The sequence below is a fragment of the Artibeus jamaicensis genome, unplaced genomic scaffold (assembly GCF_021234435.1).
Source record: "Artibeus jamaicensis isolate MK-2021 breed Jamaican fruit bat unplaced genomic scaffold, CSHL_Jam_final contig_233, whole genome shotgun sequence".
Lineage (NCBI taxonomy): Eukaryota > Metazoa > Chordata > Mammalia > Chiroptera > Phyllostomidae > Artibeus > Artibeus jamaicensis.
In genome coordinates this window covers 34,168,738-34,187,892 of record NW_026521486.1, presented here as the reverse complement: position 1 = coordinate 34,187,892, position 19,155 = coordinate 34,168,738, and the positions used below count along the sequence as shown (strand labels likewise).

The window sequence follows — 19,155 nt, the reverse complement described above, 5'->3', positions numbered from 1 at the left end:
TATTGGTCAGATTTGATTTGCTTTTAGAGTAAATTTTTACTTTATATGTTTATTTTGTACTTTTGCTTTATAGTTAATTAGTAAGTTGAAACTAATTTTATTGGAAACCCCACCCTATGATTTGCAAGATAAAAATATAGCACAGTACCGGGGGTCAATTCTGGAGCTGCAGGAGCTCCTTCACCTGAAGTTTAACACAGCCACAGAAGTACTGCTCCGAGTAAGTGTGATACTTTGCTTATGTGTTATTATTAACTTTTATGGGCATTACAATTTTATGCTGTATAATTTTAAAAATTCGGTATTATTTTTCAAAAAGTAAAAGGTTACAAAAAAGTGGCATAATTTAAGGTACATCTATCTATCCTTACTTAAGAGCTGTAAATATTTTTAAAGAAATAAAACATCAATAGAGCTAAAATCTAGTTTTCTTTATTATACTTGCCAAGGTTCCCCAGGATCGCTATGAAAATAAATTCACAAAACCTTATTAATTAGATATTCATTTTAGATACATTAGTTGATACAGAATTACAATTATTGTAGTCACTCTATTTTTTCAAATATCTTAGCACTAATGATCATATTCAAGTAACCGTGAAACCATTATTATACCTAAGAGAATTAATAAAAAAGTAACTTTTAACATGGTTAAATCTCTATTTTAAAGATTATAAATAACTGCCTCTATTTTTGTTTGAACATGCAGAGGATTAGAAACATGTTCCCCAAACCAAGAATAGTTATTTATTCATGTATTTATTTATTTATTTATTTTAATTGTTGTTCAAGTGCAGTTTTCTGCCTTTTACCCCCATCCCAGCTCATCCACCCAGCCCTCCCCACCTCCCTCCCATTTCCATGCCTCCCTCGTTATTGTCTCTGTGTCCTTTATACTTGTTCCTGCAAACTGTTCCCCTTTTCCCCTGAAATTCCCTCCCCTCTCCCCTCTGGTCACTGTCAGCCTGTTCTCAATTTCAGTGTCTTTGGTTATATTTTGCTTGTTTGTTTTGTTGATTAGGTTCCTGTTAAAGGTGAGATCATATAGTATTTGTCTTTCAAAAAGTATTTTATTAATTATATAAATATAGAAACAGTATATTCTATATATTATTTAGAATATAATACTATATTCTAAATATATTTAGAATATTCTAATATTCTAAATAGTATATAATGTATTCTATATTATTTCTATAACATTCTAATATACAGCCCATATTTCAGTTTTCCCTAATATTTTATGAATATCCTCTGTAACTGGTTTTGTTTTATTTATTTTTTAATCAGAAGACAATCTAAGGTCACACATTACATTTGGCTATTCTGTCTCATTTTTTGGTCTAGACAACAGTCCTCACCTTGGTATAGCCTTGGGAGAATGTGTTGTAATTACTAAAAGAAATGCAAAGAAGGCTTAAACATCACTAAGTTTATTGTTACCAAAAATATATTATGGTTCTACAACTATTTTATGTTGTAAGATAAAGCAAGTAAGGGAATATGTTATAATTATTAATAAAGATTTTTATCGTAAGATAAAAATATAGTAAAATAAAAGACTAAACATGCTGTAACATTATATTTAAAATGGAAATATCAGTATGAACTATATTTCTTTTTATTCCATGAAAAAGAAGCCAGGTGTAATTGGAGTAAAGGGCTGATTCTGGGTCTGGGGAAGGGAAAGTGAAAGGTGAGGTTGTTATTGAACGAGGAGGTTGAGTCTTTCTGTGCTAGAAAGCACATGAATGCCCAGGTCTAATGGAGCCACATCCAAAGGGACAGGACTCCCTTGAAGAGTCTCCCACTAGTCAGATTTGGGGCCATGTGGCTATCAGAAAGGATAATGACTATAATTGATTATAGCACACTGAATAAATAAAAATCCGTGAGTCTATAGTGAGACTCCAAAAAGGAAGGAGGAAGGTGGTGTGGGGAGTGGGGAGAATTACGGAAGAATGCTATATAATAAATAAATGCAGGAGGAATGGGCAGTTATAAGAATGACCATATTTCAATCCCTAATATAATAAATGATAAGGATCATCAACGGCTACCTAAATAATTAGGTGAAAAGTGCCAAAGAATTACTGATTCCTTACAGATTACTTACTGATTGGGGAAAAACGTGCTTTGAAATATGGAGCTGTGGGTGACTTCACCACCTTAACTGGGTGGTGAAATCCACATAATTAATAGTGGGACCAAATACACCTCCTGAAGGCTTGTAATATAAGAACACAACAAAACCTATGATGCCTTTTTTACTAAAAATGATTTGCCTGAGTCTAATTAAACCTACCTAGACCCATTACATGAAGAATAAGGAGACAGAGGAAAAGGTCAAATGATACAATGAGGAAACAATTAGATAAATCCACAATGTGGAACAATTATACAGAGAAACTATCCTGGATACTTCAGAAAGTTAATTTCACAGAAAAAAAGAAGTAGGAGCTGGGACAGTTACTTTAAAAAAAAAAAAAAGCAATAAGTCAATCTCCAGTCCTTCTAAGTTTTTACATTATAGCCACCAAATACATATTAACTTACTTAAGCCCATTAAGAGTGCCTATTTCTTGAGCAATAGGCATCAAGCTATGTTAATTTTTACTTAACATTTTTTAAGAACATCTTTAATTGTATGTTTAATGTTATATACCAAGTACTGGACTAAATGCACAACTCATCTGGATTTTGTATACTGGATATTTTGTTTTCTAACCTTGATATGTTCAGAAATAGGCAAATTTTTGCAGTATAATAATCTATGTCTTAATAAAGATAAAGAAGTCTGTGTATAATTAAAATGAAAAGTTATGATAATGTTAAAATTGAAAAGGTTAATTATAATAGATGGTACCTGAATATACAGGAGCAAATTCAGTCCTTAGAGAAATCAAGTGGAAAAGGGGGAGCACATTTAATTAAGTAAATATACTTGTGTAATTTTGAGAATTTTTAAGCAATTCTTTGTCGTTTTGATTGAACCTTATGTTTACCCAAGTAACTTTTTTAGTGTTACTAAACACTAAAAGTAGTGTTGAATCCAACACCCTAACTTATTTAAATTGTATAATTTATAAGGCCTCTGATCTTTTATAGTATTTTCTTTTTCTCTTATAGCAAGCTAGTACTTTGGCAGATCTGGACACTGGAAATATGGAAAAAGTCATTCAAGATGAAAACATTACCCTCTATGTGTGGGCAAACCTCAAGAAGAACCCAAGGTATTCCCCTGGGCGATACTGTCGGTTAAAAGACATTAGAATCACATCATGATTACCAGGCACATTCTTGTTGAATAACAGCATGGTACATGATAGATATCCTTGGAAAAATTCATGTCGAGAAGTCAGCCAAACGGGGTTTTGAATCATTGATCTGCCATTTACCTTAGGCAAGTGTCACAGGTTTGTTGAGTTTCAGTATATCAACAGGCTAACGATGATTATATTACTTAATAGGATTGGGCTGAGGTTAAATAGTAGCGCACATAAAGGTCATGGCATAGTGTCTAGTACAAACATATGCTGAATAAATATCAGGTGTTTCCCTTCTCTTAACCTTCCCCCCACAAAAAAATAGAAGTGGTAGGTACTTTCTACATGGCTAACTCAAACTTAAAAAAAGAAATTATCTTTGTGAACTATTAAAAATAATACTTTCTAAAAAATAATGCTTAAAAAAGATTTTATTTATTTATTTTTTGAGAGAGAGGGGAAGGGAATGAGAAAGAGAGGGAGAGAAACATTGATGTGTGAGGTACATCAATCGGTTGCCTGGCGCACACCCCTGACTGGGGACCTGGCCTGCAACCCAGGCATGTGCTCTGACTGGGAATCGAACTGGTGACCTTCTGGTTCACAGGCCGGCACTCAATCCACTGACCCATACCAGCCAGGGCAAAAAATAAGACTTTTATACTTACCATTGTTTAGATGTTCAAGGGATGTTTCCCCAATTATTTTTAACAAAGTAACAGCTTTCTGAGGAATGACAGTGGTAATGATAAATTCCTGAGCACTCAGTTGCTGCTTGATCTCAAACATTTCTAATTAATTGAGTTAGTATGGCAGTAAATTTAAAAACACAATTTACCAGAATAAAAAATTAGGAGGTTCTGGTCTCACTTCTGAAAAGACTAGTCATATTACAATGGAAGAAACTGAATTTTATTTTGGATATTTAGTAAAAGGAAGAAATAAAATATTTTCCATATTGTTTTTGCTACAAAATACTCTGTGGTTTAAATCTAAATTAGAGACAATATAGTAATAGAACCTTGTATCATAAAATATGTCATATGTAGAAGAGTGAAGAGAATTAATATGTATAATTTTAAAAGAATAAAAGTAAAATGACTAGCTCTGCATTAATTATCTGGGTCTAAAGAAGAGAATTAGGTGTTTCTTTTACTAAGATAATGAATAATGGAGGCAGAAAAATGTCTTTTTTATTTTGGTGGTGATGGCAAGGGGGTCATAGGGATGGACTTGTTGAGTCTGAAGACTTATGAAATGTCAAAGGGCAACTCTCTGAAAGACTTCAGAGAATCTGAGTTGGAGATATATTTTTGGGAGTCATTAGCATGTAAATCAGGAGTTCTGAACTTTTCAGGCATCAGATTCTTATGAACGTTAAGTCATACTATATGCTCACATTTAAGGGCACTTTTGGACTCCTTAAAGTTCATTCAGGATCTTTCTTCCTGCTACGTACCCTCAGGAAACATAGAACTCATATCAAAAGCTCCTGATAATTTAAATAATCATTGAAGCCTAGAAATAATATCCAAAGAGATTATGTAGAGAAGGAAAGGATGGGGGGCTGAGTGATACCAACGTTTAAGGGATGGTTAGGAAGAAGTCTGTGCAGAGGAGACAGAAGGAGCTGCCGGTGACAAAGAAGAGTATTGCATTATGGAATATCCTTCCCAAGAGTGTCCATCCCAAGAGCATGTTTTGGGAAGGATAAAATTAGCAACTGGGTCCAAATCCTGCAAAGACTATATTCTAAATTGTGGGGAAATTAAAGTGAAGACAAATAGTACTTAGGAGTAAATTTGCAACAGACCTAGTGTTTCCCTGGGCCTTTCCTTTTTTGTTAAAATCAATTATTAACAGGTACAGAAGTATCAGATGCAGTGAAATACAAGCTACATTTGAAATTCCAAGGATATTAGCAACAAGCGACATTGCTCTACGTCTCCTGCATACTCACTATGATCACGTCACACCGCTGCACCCTGTTCCAACATTATTTCAGCTGCCTGCTTCAGCGGAATCTGACTCCGTCAAAGACAAAGCTAACAATGTCCAAGGAGAAATTAGCAAAGAGTTCCAAGAAGAGCACAAACAAGCAGAACATGAGCGTAACTCAGTCCAGGAGGAAGTAATAAAAGTTGAAGAGCAAGGTGATACTGAAATACAAATGGTAAGACACAATTATATGTATAATTCTTTTTCCTTATATAACAAGTGTTCTTAGATTCCCTGTCTTTCTCAAGATTGTTTTGGCTATTAAAGGTCTTTTGTAGATTCATACAGATTTTAGGATTTTTTTTTTTATTTCTGTGAAAAATGCCATTGGAATTTTGAAATGAATTGCATTGAATGTACAGATGGCTTTGGATATTAATTCTTTCACTCCGTGTGCACAGAAAAATCTTTTTATTTATTTTTGTCTTCTTCAGTTTTTTTCATTGATGTCTTACAGTGTTCAGTGTACAGCTCTTTCACCTCCCTGCTTAAATTTATTCCAAGGTATGTTTGTTTGATATAATTATAAATGGAGTTTTCTTTATTTCTCCTAATGATAGTTTATTATTAGTGTATAGAAATGCAATAGATTTTTATGTATTGATTTTTTTAGGAGGTAAAACACGTATTTTTAGAAAGATTTTATTTAATTTGATTTTACAGAGAGGGAAAGGGAGGGAGAAACAGGGGGAGAAAACAATAATGTGAGAGACAAACACTGACCAGCTGCCTCCTGCACCAGCCACCCAGGCAGGCACCCTGACCAGGAATGAAACCTGCAACCCCTTACTTTGCAGAATGACTGACGTCCACCTAACTGAGCAGTACTGGTCAGGGCTAGTCATTTATTTTTGAAAATCTCAATTGAGCATCTACCATATGCTACACACCATACTAGAAAGAGGGTATTCACCAGTAATGAATGAATAGTATGAATTTTTTCCTGATAATTTTCAGGAATCAAGACCTGAGATGATTATAGCTTTTAATATTTTGGTGATAATGAGATTAGGGAAACTGTTCATCCATCTATTCATTACCTTACCAACAATCACATATAGAAAACTTATATTTCAGGGATATAATGGGAGGCAGAGGTCATGTAATGAATGGGATTCATATGGCCCCTGTCCTCATGGAAATCAGAATTTGGTAGGTAAAGATATCAAATACAGAGCAGCATTTTTTTCCTTGGTAAAAAAATTTTGAAGTATAACACAAACCACAAATGGTACATTTTCTTTATGTATTGATTTTGTATCCTGTAACTTTCCTGAAGTAATTTATAAGTTCTAACATTTTTTTTGGTGGAGTATTTAGGGTTTTCTAAATGTCATCTGCAAATAGTGACAGTTTTATTCTTCCTTTCTGATTTGGATTTCTTTCATTTTTCTCTGTTGACTAACTGCTCTGGCTAGGACTTCCAATAGCTTGTTAAATAGAAGTGGCAAGGGTGGCACTGACACTGGCTGGGTAGCTCTGCTGGTTAGAGCATTGTCCTGATACGCCAAGGTTGTAAGTTTGATCCTCAGTCAAGGCACTGACAAGATCAACCAATAAATGTGTAAGTAACTGAAACAACAAGTTGATGTTTTATTCTCTTTTACTCTCCCTTTCTCTCTCTAAACATCAATAAATAAAAATTAAAAATAATTTTACTATAAAAGTGGCAAGAGTGGTCATCTTTGTTTTATTCCTGATAGTAAAGGAAAAACTTTCAGCCTTTAACCATTTAGGAGACAGCCAGCTGTGGGCTTGTTATATGTGGTCTTCATTATATTGGGGTACATTTCACTATGCCCACATTTTTAGAGCTTTTTAAATCATAAATGACTTTATGTCAAATGCTTTATCATATATTTTATTTTATTTTTAGAAATATATTTTATTGATTATGCTATTACAGTTGTCCCATTTTTTTCTCCCTTTTATTCCCCTCCACCCTGTACCCTGCCTCCCACCATCTTTCCCCCACCTTAGTTCCTGTCCATGGGTCATACGTATAAGTTCTTTGGCTTCTCCATTTCCCATATTATTCTTAACTTACCCCTGTCTTTTTTGCACCTACCAATTATGCTTCTTATTCCCTGTACGTTTTCCCCCATTCTGCCCCTCCCTGCTCCCCACTGATAACCCTCCATGTGATCTCTATTTCTGTGAATCTGTTCCTGCTCTAGTTGTTTACTTAGTTCATTTTTGTTTTTGTTTTTTAGGTTCTGTTGTTGATAGTTGTGAGTGTGATGTCATTTTACTATATGTATTTTTCATCTTCCTCTTTTTCTTAGATAAGTCCCTTTGACATTTCACATAATAAGGCCCTGGTGATGATGAACTCCTTTAATTTGACCTTATCTGAGAAGCACTTTATCTGCCCTTCTATTATAAATAATAGCTTGGCTGGATAGAGTCATCTTGGATGTAGGTTCTTGCCTTTCATGATTTGAATTACTTATTTCCAGCCCCTTCCTGCCTGTAAGGTTTCTTTTGAGAAATCAGCTCATAGTCTTATGGGAACTCCTTTGTAGGTAACTGTCTTTTTTTCTCTTGCTGCTTTTAAGATTCTCTCTTTATCTTTAATCTTGGCTAATGTAATTATGATGTGCCTAGGTGTGTGCTTCCTTGGGTCCAACTTCTTTGGGACTCTCTGAGCTTTCTGAACTCCCTAAAAATCTATTTCCTTTGCCAGATTGAGGGAGTTTTCCTTCACTGTGTTTTCAAATAAGTTTTCCATTTCTTGATTTTCCTCTTCTCCTTCTGGCACCCCTATAATTCAGATGTTGGAACATTTAAAGTTGTCCCAGAGGTTCCTAAGACTCTCCTCATTTTTTTCAAATTCCTGTTTCTTCATTCTGTTTCAGTTGAATGTTTCTTTCTTCCTTCTGGTCCAAACTGTTGATTTGAGTCCCCATTTCCTTCCCTTCACTGTTAGTTTCCTATACATACTCCTTTATTTCACTTTTCATAGCCTTCACTTTTTCTTCTATTTTGCTCAACCACTTCTGTGAGCATCCTGATTACCAGTGTTTTGAACTGTGCATCTGGTACGTTGGCTAGCTCTTCATTGCTTAGCTGTATTTTTTATGGCGGTTTGATTTGTTCTTTCATTCGGGACATTTTTTTGTCTCTCATGATTTTTATCTTTTGTTAATGTGGTGATTGGTTTGTGGGTGTTGAACTTTCCTTGTATTTCTGGTATATCTCCTACTTGATCTTGGTGGATGATCCTTTTAACGTATTGTTCAATTTGACTTGCTCATATTTTGTTGAGGAATTTTACATTTATGTTCATTGCAGATATTGGCCTATAGTTTTTTTCTTGTAGTATTCTCATCTGGTTTTGGTATGAGGTTAATATCAGTGTAGTAAACTAAGTTTGGAAGTGTTCCTTTCTCTTCCATTGTTTGAAGGAGTTTGAGAAGGATTGATACTAATTTTTCTTTAAATATTTATAAATTTACCAGTAAGCCATCTGGTTCTAGACACTTGGTTGTTGGGGAGGCTTTTGATACTGATTTACTAGCAAGGATACTATATGTATCCTTGCATAAATTGCATTATTCAGATTTTGTATTATTTCAGGACTCAGTCTTGATGGTTGGTAAATATCTAGGAATTTATCCATTTCTTCCAGGCTGTTAATTTTGTTAGCATATAGTTGCTCATAGTAGTCTCTTATCATTCTTTGCATTTCTATGGTATCAGTTGTAATGTTTCCTATTTACTTATAATTTTATTTTAGTCCTCTCTCCCCCTTTTTTTGGTGTACCTAGGTAAAGTTTTCTTAATATTTTTTCTTTAAAGAAAAGCTCTTAGTTTTAACTGATCTTTTCTACTGTTTCTTTTAGTCTTTATTACATTTATTTCTGCTCTGATCTTTATTTGCTTTGTTCTACTAAGTTTGGGCTTCATTAGTGTTTTTTCTAGTTCCTTAAAGTATAAAGTTAAATTATTCATTTGAGATCTTTCTTGTTTCTTAATATATAAGTATATTCTGTGAACCATCAACTGCTTTCGATTCATCTGATAAGTTTTGGTGTTTGTTTCCATTTTTATTTGTTTCAAGGTATTTAACATTTTTTTAAATCTATGACTCATTGATTGTTCAGAAGCATGAGGTTTAATCTTCACATATTTGTGAATTTTCCATTTTTCATCTCATAATTGATTTATAGTTTCATTCAATTGTGGTTGGAAAAGATGCTTAATATTATTTTAATCTTTTAAAATCTATTAAGACTTTTCTTGTGTCCTTATATATGATCAATCCTGGAGAATGTTCTATGTGCACCAGGTAAGAATATATATTTTGTTGCTTTTGGATGGAATGTTCTGTATATGTTCTTTAAGTTCATATTATTTAAAGTATGATTTAAGGTCAATATTTTCTTACTGGTGTCTGTCTTGATGATCTATCCATGGATAAAATTGGAGTATTAAAGTCCCCTACTATTATTACATTACTATCTATTTCTCCTTTAAATCTTTTAATAATTGCTTTATTTAGGTGGTCCTATGTTGGGTACGTAAGTATTCACAAATGTTACATCTTCATGTTAGATTGACCCCTCTATGCTTATGTAATGACCTTCTTTGTCTTTTATTACAGTTTTTGTTTTAAAGACTATTTTGTCTAATAAAAATATAGCTAACTCAGCTTTCTTTTGTTTTTGATTTTCATGGACTATCTCTTTACATCCTTTTACTTCCAGTCTGTGTGTGTCCTTGCATCTGAAGTGAGCCTCCTGTAGGCAGCACATGCATGGGTCTTTTTGTTGCTGTGGTTCACTACCCACTCTATATCTTCTGATTGGAGAATTCAGCCCATGTGCCTATAAAGTAATTATTGATAGGCATGTACTTATTGCCATTCTGTTGTTTTCTGTTTTGTAATTCCTTTGTACCTTTCTTTTTTCTTTCTCTCTTCCCTTGTGATTTCATTATTTTTTTCTCTACACGTATACTTTGTTTATCCATAGTCATTTTTTGCTTTTTGGTGACTCTGAATTTTTCATAAAACAACTTATTTTAATAATATTATAAGTTGATCACAACTCTCAAGTTTTCATTCTACAGCTTTACATTTTTACTTCCTTGCCAATTTTATGTTTTTGATGTCACGATTGACATCTCTTTATCTTGTGCAACACTTAAGTTATTGTAGTTATAGCTATTTTTACTCTTTTTGTCTTTTAGTCTTCATACTAGTTTTATAAATAACTAATCTACCACCTTTGCAACATTTGATTATTCTGAATGTTACTCTATTTTTACCTTTACCAGTGAGATGTATACCTTCATACATTTTTCTGTTACTAATCAGTGCCCTTTTATTTCAGCTTAAAGAAGTCCCTTTAACATTTCTTGTAAAGCTGATGTACTGGTGATAAATTCTCTTAGTTTCCACTTGTCTGAAAAACTCCTATTCAGAATGGCAATTTTGCAGGATAGAGTATTTTTGGTTGGCAGTTTTGTTTTTCTTTTCCTTTCAGCATACTGAATATATTGTTTCACTCTCTTCTGGCATGGAAACTTCTGAAAAATCTACTTAGAGTCTTATGGGGATTCCTATGTGTGTAACAACTTGTTATTTTCTTGCTGCTTTTAAAATTCTTTCCTTGTCTTTAATTTTTGTCACCTTAATTATAATGTGTCTTGGTGTGGGTCTCTTTGGATTTATATTTTTTGGGACTCTCTGGGATTCCTGGATCTGGATGTCTTTTTTCTTCCCAAGTTTAGAGAAGTTTACAGCCATTATTTTTTTCAAATAAGTTTTCTGGCCCCCCTTCCTTTTGGAATCCCTATAATGGAAATGTTGGAACACTTGATAGGTTTCCTATAAATTTCTTAAGTTATCTTTTCCTCCTCCTCCTCCTTCTTCTTCTTCTTCTTTTTTTTTTTTCTGTTCTGATTAGGTGAGTTCCACTACCTCATCTTTGAGTTCACTGATCAATTTTTCTGCTTCATCTAGTCGTTGTCAGATTTCTCTATTGTATTTTTCAGTTCAATTATTTTATTCTTCAACTCTGTAACTTTTGTTTGGTACTTTCTTGTATTTCCTATCTGTGGACATTTTCACTTTGTGTTTTTATTTCTTCTCTCAAGCTTGGTTAGCATGTTTATAATCATTAATTTGTACTTTGTAACAGGTAAATCACTTATTTCCATTTTATTAGACCTTTTTCTGAGGTTTTATCTTGTTTCTCATTTGGGATATGTTTTTCTACAGTGGCCCTCAGTAGTTGAAGGTGTGCCAGAACTAGTCGGTGCCCCTAAGGAAAGATCTCAGTTACACCTCAACTCAGGCTGATGGGAAACCAGACCTTTAGGCAGCAGCTTTTAAAGTATGCAAGCATACACTTTCTCAGTGTAAGACTGGGGGACGAGTGTTTCTCTCTGTGCCCTTTGAACTGAGCCTTGGGGTGATAGCCAGTTAAGAACTGTTTCTTTACTGCTGTCTTATTGACCTCATGATACCAGCCCTATTGGCCAACAGATCCAAGCCAGCAAAGAACATCCCTTCTGTAGAATCCACAAAAATTAGGGCATCAGATACAAAAGCTGGGGCACCAGGCACACATCTTCTAGTGTGCAGCAGAAGGACCATGCAAAACAAAGATAGTGCTCACCTTTGATATCTCTTGGGAGAGTCACTGTTGGCCCTTGAATGTATTTAAAACTTCTGGTCAAGATCGCATCAAGGAAGACATAGCTTGCCTCCTTGTACAACCACATCAAAATTACAGCTAAAATACAGAACAACCATTACTCAGGAACATCAGAAATTAAGTCGAATGGAAGTCTGACAACTATGGAATTAGAGAAACCACATCCATCCAGACTGGTAGGAGGGGTGCAAATGTGGAATGGGGTGGTCCCACATCCATGTGTGGTGGATAAAAATTTGGGAGGGATATTCTGAGAGCAAGGAGCCCCAGGCCCACACCAGGCCCATTGGCCCAGGATACTAGTACCAGGAAGATAAATCTCCACAACTACTGGCTGCAAAAACCAGCAGAGACTGAGTTGTTGGAAGAAACTTCTGGAGCCCTGAGCAATTCCTCTTAACCCACACACAGCCCTGGCTGGTGTGGCTCAGTGGATTGAGTGCTGGCCTGTGAACCAAAGCATTGCCAGTTCAATTCCCAGTCGGGGCACATGCCTGGGTTGTTGGCCAGGTCCCCAGTGTGGGGTGCATGAGAGGCAACCAGACATTGATATTTCTCTCCCTCTCTTTCTCCCTCTCTTCTCTTTTCTAAAGATAAATAAATAAAGTATTTTTTTAAAAAGTATTACCCCCACACAGACTCACCTACTCAGTTTCATTCCCTCTGAGCTCCAGCACCATGGTAAGAGCTTGAAAGACACCAGTGGCATATAGGAAGGAACTGAATTGTCTGGCTTCAAGGTGAGCAGAGGCCATTGTTCCTTGTCTGAACTTTCCACCCACAGATCCACAGAGCCAGCAAGCTGGTACCATGTGAGACTCCATCAACCTTGCCCTGCCTTGAAGATCCCCAGAGACTCCTTCCCACACAACATACAGGCCCCCACCCAAGCTGCTTTTTCATGTGAATGGCAGGTCTTGGCTCATGCTTCACAACTTCCTAAATCCTATCAAATAAGCAACGGCTGCCCTCAGTGAGCCCCAGAGCTGGCACTGGCTGCAGCCAGCCTAGATTCACAGCCTGGCTTTCCCTGGGAATCTCCGAGCCCAGCACAACTAGCAGCCATCTCAGATCGCTTCATAGCTCAGGCAGGGTGACTGCAGGAGAAACACAGGTGAGGGCTGACCTTGGCCTGCACCATCTTGGAAACCCCAGGGCCAGCACACTCAGTGGACAGCTACAGACCATGTTGAAACCCCACTGCCCTGTACCTGCACAGCTGATCTTCCATGGAAGATGGAGGTTGGTGGTGGATGGTCATAGCCAGTCCTTGCAGCTGACTGGCCTGGGTACATCCCTCCCAATGACCTGCCAACAGCAGTCAAGGCTCAACTACAAGAGGAGGGTGTACACAGTCCACATGAAGGGTGCACCTTGAATATCCAGCTTGGGTGACAGGGGAGGCTGTGCCACTGGACCCTATAGGACACCTACTTACTACATTAGGCCACACTACCAAAACATGGAGTCAAAGCAGCTCTACCTAACACACAGAAGCAAACACAGGGAGGCTGACAAAATGAGACAAAGAAATGTGGCTCAAATGAAAGTACAGATCAAAATTCCAGAAGAAGAGCTAAACAAAGTGGAAATAAGCAATGGATCAGATGCAGAGTTCAAAACATTGGTTATAAGGATGCTCAAGGAACTTAGTGAAGACCTCAACAGTATAAGATTCAGTCAAAAACTAAGATTTACTAATTGAAGTAAAGAACGATTTACAGGGAGACAACAGTAGAGTAGGTGAAGCTAAGAATCAAATGATTTAGAACACAAAGAAGCAAAAAGCAACCAATTAGAACAAGTAGAAAAAAGAATCACAAAAAACCCAAGGATATTGTAAGCAGCCTCTGGGAAAACTTCAAGTGGTCTAATATTCATACCATGGAGTGCCAGAAGGAGGAGATAAACAATAAGAAATTGGAAATCTACTGAAAAAATAATGACAGAAATCTACCATAATTTGGTGAAGGAAATAGACATGCAAGTCCAGGAAGTACAGAGGGTCCCAAACAAGATGGATGCAAAGAGGCCCACTCTGAGACACATCATAGTTAAAATGTCAAAGTTTAAAGATAAAGAGAGAATCTTAAAAGCAGCAAGGGAAAAGCAGTTAGTTACCTATAGGGGAGGTCCTGTAAGCTCATTCTCAAAGCAAACTCTGCAGGCTAGAAGGGATTGGTGAGAAATATTCAAAGTTGTGAAAAGCAGTGAACTACAGACAAGATTGCTCTACTTAACAAAGCTATCACTTAGAACCGAAGGGCAGAGAAAGAGCTTCCCAGACAAAAAAACCTGGAGAAGTTCATCATCACCAAACCATTGTTATATGAAATGATAAAGGGATTTTGTGGGGGTGACTTTTCCCTCAAGTCCCCCTGTCCCCCACAGATGAAAGTAAACACTACCAAGACATGATCTGCTTGGGGAGGAGAGGTAGCCGATCCCTCAAAAGGGAAGGGTCTTGAGCAGTGGCCAGTTTCTCAGAGGAAAAAGGCCTTGAGCTCCATCTTCCAGGGGCTTTTATTGGGTTGTAATACACAGAAATACGGGGGGGGGGGGGCAAGGCTCAAACAGTAGATAACATTTCAAAGAAATCTGAGGGCTTAGTTTGAGTCAGAGTCTGTCAGGAAGGGAGTTTGCAGAAACTATAGGGTTTCCTGCTCAGACTCTTAACATATAAATGAAAGCACTCTTAGCAGAGCAGGTTTCACGGGATTTTGAGGAATTCTTTGTGATGCCAGATTATTCCCCCAGGATCTGCTCTAGCAAGGCAAGGAGCTGCACCCCTCCCCATCAGGTATTCAGGCTTAAGTGGAAGAGCCAGTATATTTATTAAGTGGAAGAGCTCTAATATTTATTAGAGTTAGGAAGCACTTCTCCCAGAGGATATGGGGACTCGGGCAATGTCACATAGCCAGGGGGCAAGGGTCCATTGCTTGCCATTTGTTGCAGCCCCCGAGTCCTTCCATGATGGCCTCCCAAGTGATCATGTCTGGCTTAGGTTGCTCCCCACTGTGAAGAGACTTACCTGTCATCAACACAGATCATGCTTTGGGGACAGGGAGAAGAAACTGAGGCAGCATTTGCTACCAGAGACAAGCTTTGTCTCCTGTGGCTCACATTCCGGAGGTCACTTGCTTATCCTTAGCTATGGGGGTAGAGTTACAATTCCTGAAACCAGGCAGAGCGGTCCACAACAGGATTTATTTAAGAAAAAGGAGATCGAAAGTATAAACAATAAAATGGCAAAAAATATATATCCATTAACAATTGAAAGTAAAAAACAAACTAAGCAAATAAGAAGAACAGAGTGAGAATCATGGATACAGAGCATTTTGATGGTTGCCAGATGGTCAGGGGATATGGGGAATGGGTGAAGAGGTGAGGGGATTGAGAGGTGCAAATAGGAAGGTACAGACCAGCCATGTGCATGTAAATGAAAACATAGGAAATGGACTGGCCGAAGGACTCATACACATGACCCATGGATATGAAGCTGGTGGGGGGATTGCCTAAGGGAGTGGGGGCTGCTGGGTAGAGAGGGACAAAGTGGAGAAAAATCAGTACAATTGTAATAGCATAAGCAATGAAGTATAAGAAATATATGTTTAATTAGAAACCTGCCCCTCAGGCCGTAGCTATGAAAATATACAGATTGGCCTCTCTCACAGAAGGGCCACGCTCTTCGGGCTGTTGTCTCTGCTGTGTCCTGGGTGCCGCAGCCAGTTAGTTACTTGCTACTTTTTTCCTGTTTGTTATAGGTGGGATTTGTGAGTGTGAGTCCTACCATCAGAGCCAGGATATCTAGAGGTATCCAGTGACAGCTGCCATAAAAATTGAGATGCCAGACTAGTGTACAAGCTCCTTTCTGGGAGATATTTGTGGCTGGCAGCAACACAGAGGGAGACCCCAGAGGTGGTGTCTACTGGCCTCTGTTTTTGGAGAGTAACTCAGCAGGACCCTATATGTGTGTTAAATTAGGTGCCTGTCTCTGAGGTCTGTTCTCAAAGATAAACAAATCAGCCTTCTTTACAGTCTGGGTGATTTGCAGTTGACCGTCTCTGCCACCGGCCCTGGGTCAAGCATGCAAGCCCTTTAAGGACTGTTGTAGGTTGAGGGGATGCAAGCCCTGGAGGCTTTGGAAGGTAGATGTTTTGGGGCTAGTCTCTCAGATGCAGGTCTTAAAAGTTGGCAGGCCAGATGTAGGATCCAAACCCTTCACTCCTCAGGGAGAAGCCTGCGTTGGTGAGTTCCCTTCGATTGTGGGTCTCTACCTGGGAATTGTACCCCAGCCTCTCCTACCTGCTTTGATGTGGGTTTTTTTCCTCATTCACCTAATAGGTAAGATTCACTTAGCTAGTTCTGGGTATTTTTCAGAGGAAATTGTTTCATGCGTAGTTGTATACTTAGTGTGCGAGTGGCAGGCAGTGGGTTCGGGATTCTCCTGTGTCACCGTCTTGAACCAGAACCTGTACACTGTCATGTAGAAAGATACCTAAGATGCATTTTTAAGATACTAGTTTTAAGTTATAAAACTGCATTTGCAATAGGATTCTGCTCTTGTGAGGGAAAATGTTCTTATTAGTGAGTGCACAGAAAAGCATCTGATGCCTGGTCATCAAACAGTGGCCACTGTAGTGGTGGAGGGGGTGCGAGAAAAATAGGGTGGTGGGATGGTATGAGCGACTCTAAATTCTCTTTACAGTTTTGTATGGTTTTAAAGATATTTATTTATTTATTTATTTATTTATTTATTTATTTATTTATAGAGAGTAAAGGAAGGAGAAAGAGGGAAACATTGATGTGTGGTTGCTTCTCGTGCACCCCCCACTGGGGACCTCCACAACCCAGCCATGTGCCCTGACTGGGAATCAAACCAGTGACCCTGTGATTCACAGGCTGGCACTTAGTCCACTGAGCCATACCAGCCAGGACATATGATTTTAATTTTCAGTAAATAATTTCTGAATACACATTTTCTTCTTCATAGAAAATAAAACAATGTATTTTTGTTTTTGGTTTTAAAGTGGGGAACTTCGTGACGGGCCTCCATGCCACTGCACTGGCGGTTCAGTCACTGCAATTCTCCTCGTCGGATCGTCCTCATCCACCTTAACTTCTACTTGTCTTTCAAGTCTTAAATTTTACATCCAGAAAGTTCCTTCCTTATCTTCAGATAAAACCAGATCTCTCTCCACTGTGCTCTTATCATTTTATTTAATTCTTTCTTATCTTAAACACTAAATTATGGTCTTGAGGGCAAAAAAAATCTTGATAGACTTCATATTAACAGTAAGCACAGGGCTTCGTACAAGGTAGGGGCTCAGTAAATGTTTACTGAGTGGACAAAAAGGTAAGTGAGTAACTGGGTGGTTAGGTGATTCAAGGTAGGTCCTGACTTGAGTCTGATTTGTTGCGAAGAACTTACATAAGAACCGTTAACAGAATGTCAGCTATGACTGAAAAATTAAAAAATAAAAATTTTTAAAGAAAAATATCATACAGCCGATAGAAAAAAGAACAGTCACCCATATTTCTTCCAGTGGAAGAAATTCAGCCACTACCCACATTAAAATCATTCTGTGTTTTGGAGACACTGAAGCCTTTTTATTACAGTGGGTGTCTGGGGACCATTCCTGCCACGTTTAGCGAATCCAGAAGCTTGTCACGGGACCCTCTCCTCAGTAGTTCTGAGCCCTGCATGCCCTGGTGTATAGTACAGGTGGTCAAGTGGTCGAGTGGTCATAGGAAGGCTGCACCTGCCCCAGCACAGGGGTCTCAGGAGGAGTGTGCTCCTGCAGTCCACTTGGAGCCCCGTGAATCTGAGGCGGTATTTGTGGATGGTGGTTAGGTTTGGGTTCCCTTATAATCACAGCAACACAGGGACTCTCATAACCTAAAATGTCATTTACAACACTGTTTCCCCTGCGTGGCAAAATGCATTCTAAATTTTAAAAAGCCGGCATCTCAATTCATGGAATTTAACTTGTGTGTGTGTGTGTGTGTGTGTGTGTGTGTGTGTGTGTGTGTGTGTGCGCGCGCACAAGCTTCTGTGAGTGTGTAATACAGGGCACTACCTGCGAGATTGGTGGGCACATTTACTGTATTTGGGTTTTAGAGGAAGATATTTGTCCACTTTTACAACTTTTTTTAGGGTAAAATGCTTACCTTTATAATTTTAGGTTGCCATATTTAAATACTACATTTCTCATATTTTTTAAATGAATTTGGAGGCTGATTGCAAGAAAATTATTAGCAAAATACTGTAGGACTTTATGGCCAAAATACCCGAGTTGTGCTTGATATGTGATATGATCACAAATAACAAGTATCTAGTACTTTGTTAGTTTAGAAATTACATAGATGTAGAAGATGGTCTAAATTATCTTTCCCTTTTCATGGGTCTATAAAGAGCTTGGCCACTAGAGGGCTCTTAATACCATATTTTAGTTAATGTTAATGTATAATAATCATAATACTGTAGGTAAAAGGTAACAATAACATAATTTACAAAATTTTTAGAAAGTTCTAATTTAAGTGTATCACATTAGTGATTGATGTGTTCTTAATGATCACCAGCTTCAGAAATATTGTAGTGATTTAAGGGATCATGCATGATGATTGTATGTGGACCTTTGGACTTTTTAAAATTCGGGTTAAACACAGTCTTTGTCTTTAAGATACTTTTAAACAGCCTTGGCTGGTGGCTCAATTGGCTGAAGTATCATTTCAAACACCAAAGTGTTGCGGATCCTATACCTGATCAGGGCACCTGCCTAGGTGGCGGGCAACTGGTTAATGTTCCACCCCTCTACTCCCTCCTTCTCTCTTTAAAATCAGTAAACATGCCCTTGGGTGACGATTATAAACAAACAAACAAATAAAAGATACTCTTAGATAAGAGATTTATCATAAACGTGGGCATATATTATATATTTAATATAAATACAAATATATATTTGTATATTTATATAGAGAGAACATTTACCAAGAGCCTCCTGTCAGGGATTCAACATGATCCTTGTTTTTAATGAGCTAACGATCTTGTGGAGGAGTAACAGTTATTATACATTCTGCTATGTGCAATAAAAGAGATAATATGTGGGAATTGAGGTAAAAAAAAAAAAGCCCACAAGAAAAACACAGAATGAACAGATGGGAAGTCTTCTCCGATGAGGTAACATTTTCCACTAAATCTTTTGACAGGCAAGGAGGAGTTTATG

General features: G+C 37.4%; 1 protein-coding gene across 2 annotated transcripts in view; it reads left to right on the top strand.

Moving 5' to 3' along the window:
* The window catches only part of DNAI7 (dynein axonemal intermediate chain 7), a 59,577-nt gene that overhangs the window by 20,819 nt on the left and 19,603 nt on the right, over nucleotides 1–19,155 (top strand). For both annotated transcript variants that reach the window (XM_053661986.1, XM_053661985.1), the window contains 3 exons: nucleotides 74–220; nucleotides 3,130–3,233; nucleotides 5,130–5,439. In XM_053661986.1, coding sequence (XP_053517961.1) covers nucleotides 74–220; nucleotides 3,130–3,233; nucleotides 5,130–5,439 — 561 coding nt within the window. The remainder of the gene's footprint in view (nucleotides 1–73; nucleotides 221–3,129; nucleotides 3,234–5,129; nucleotides 5,440–19,155) is intronic.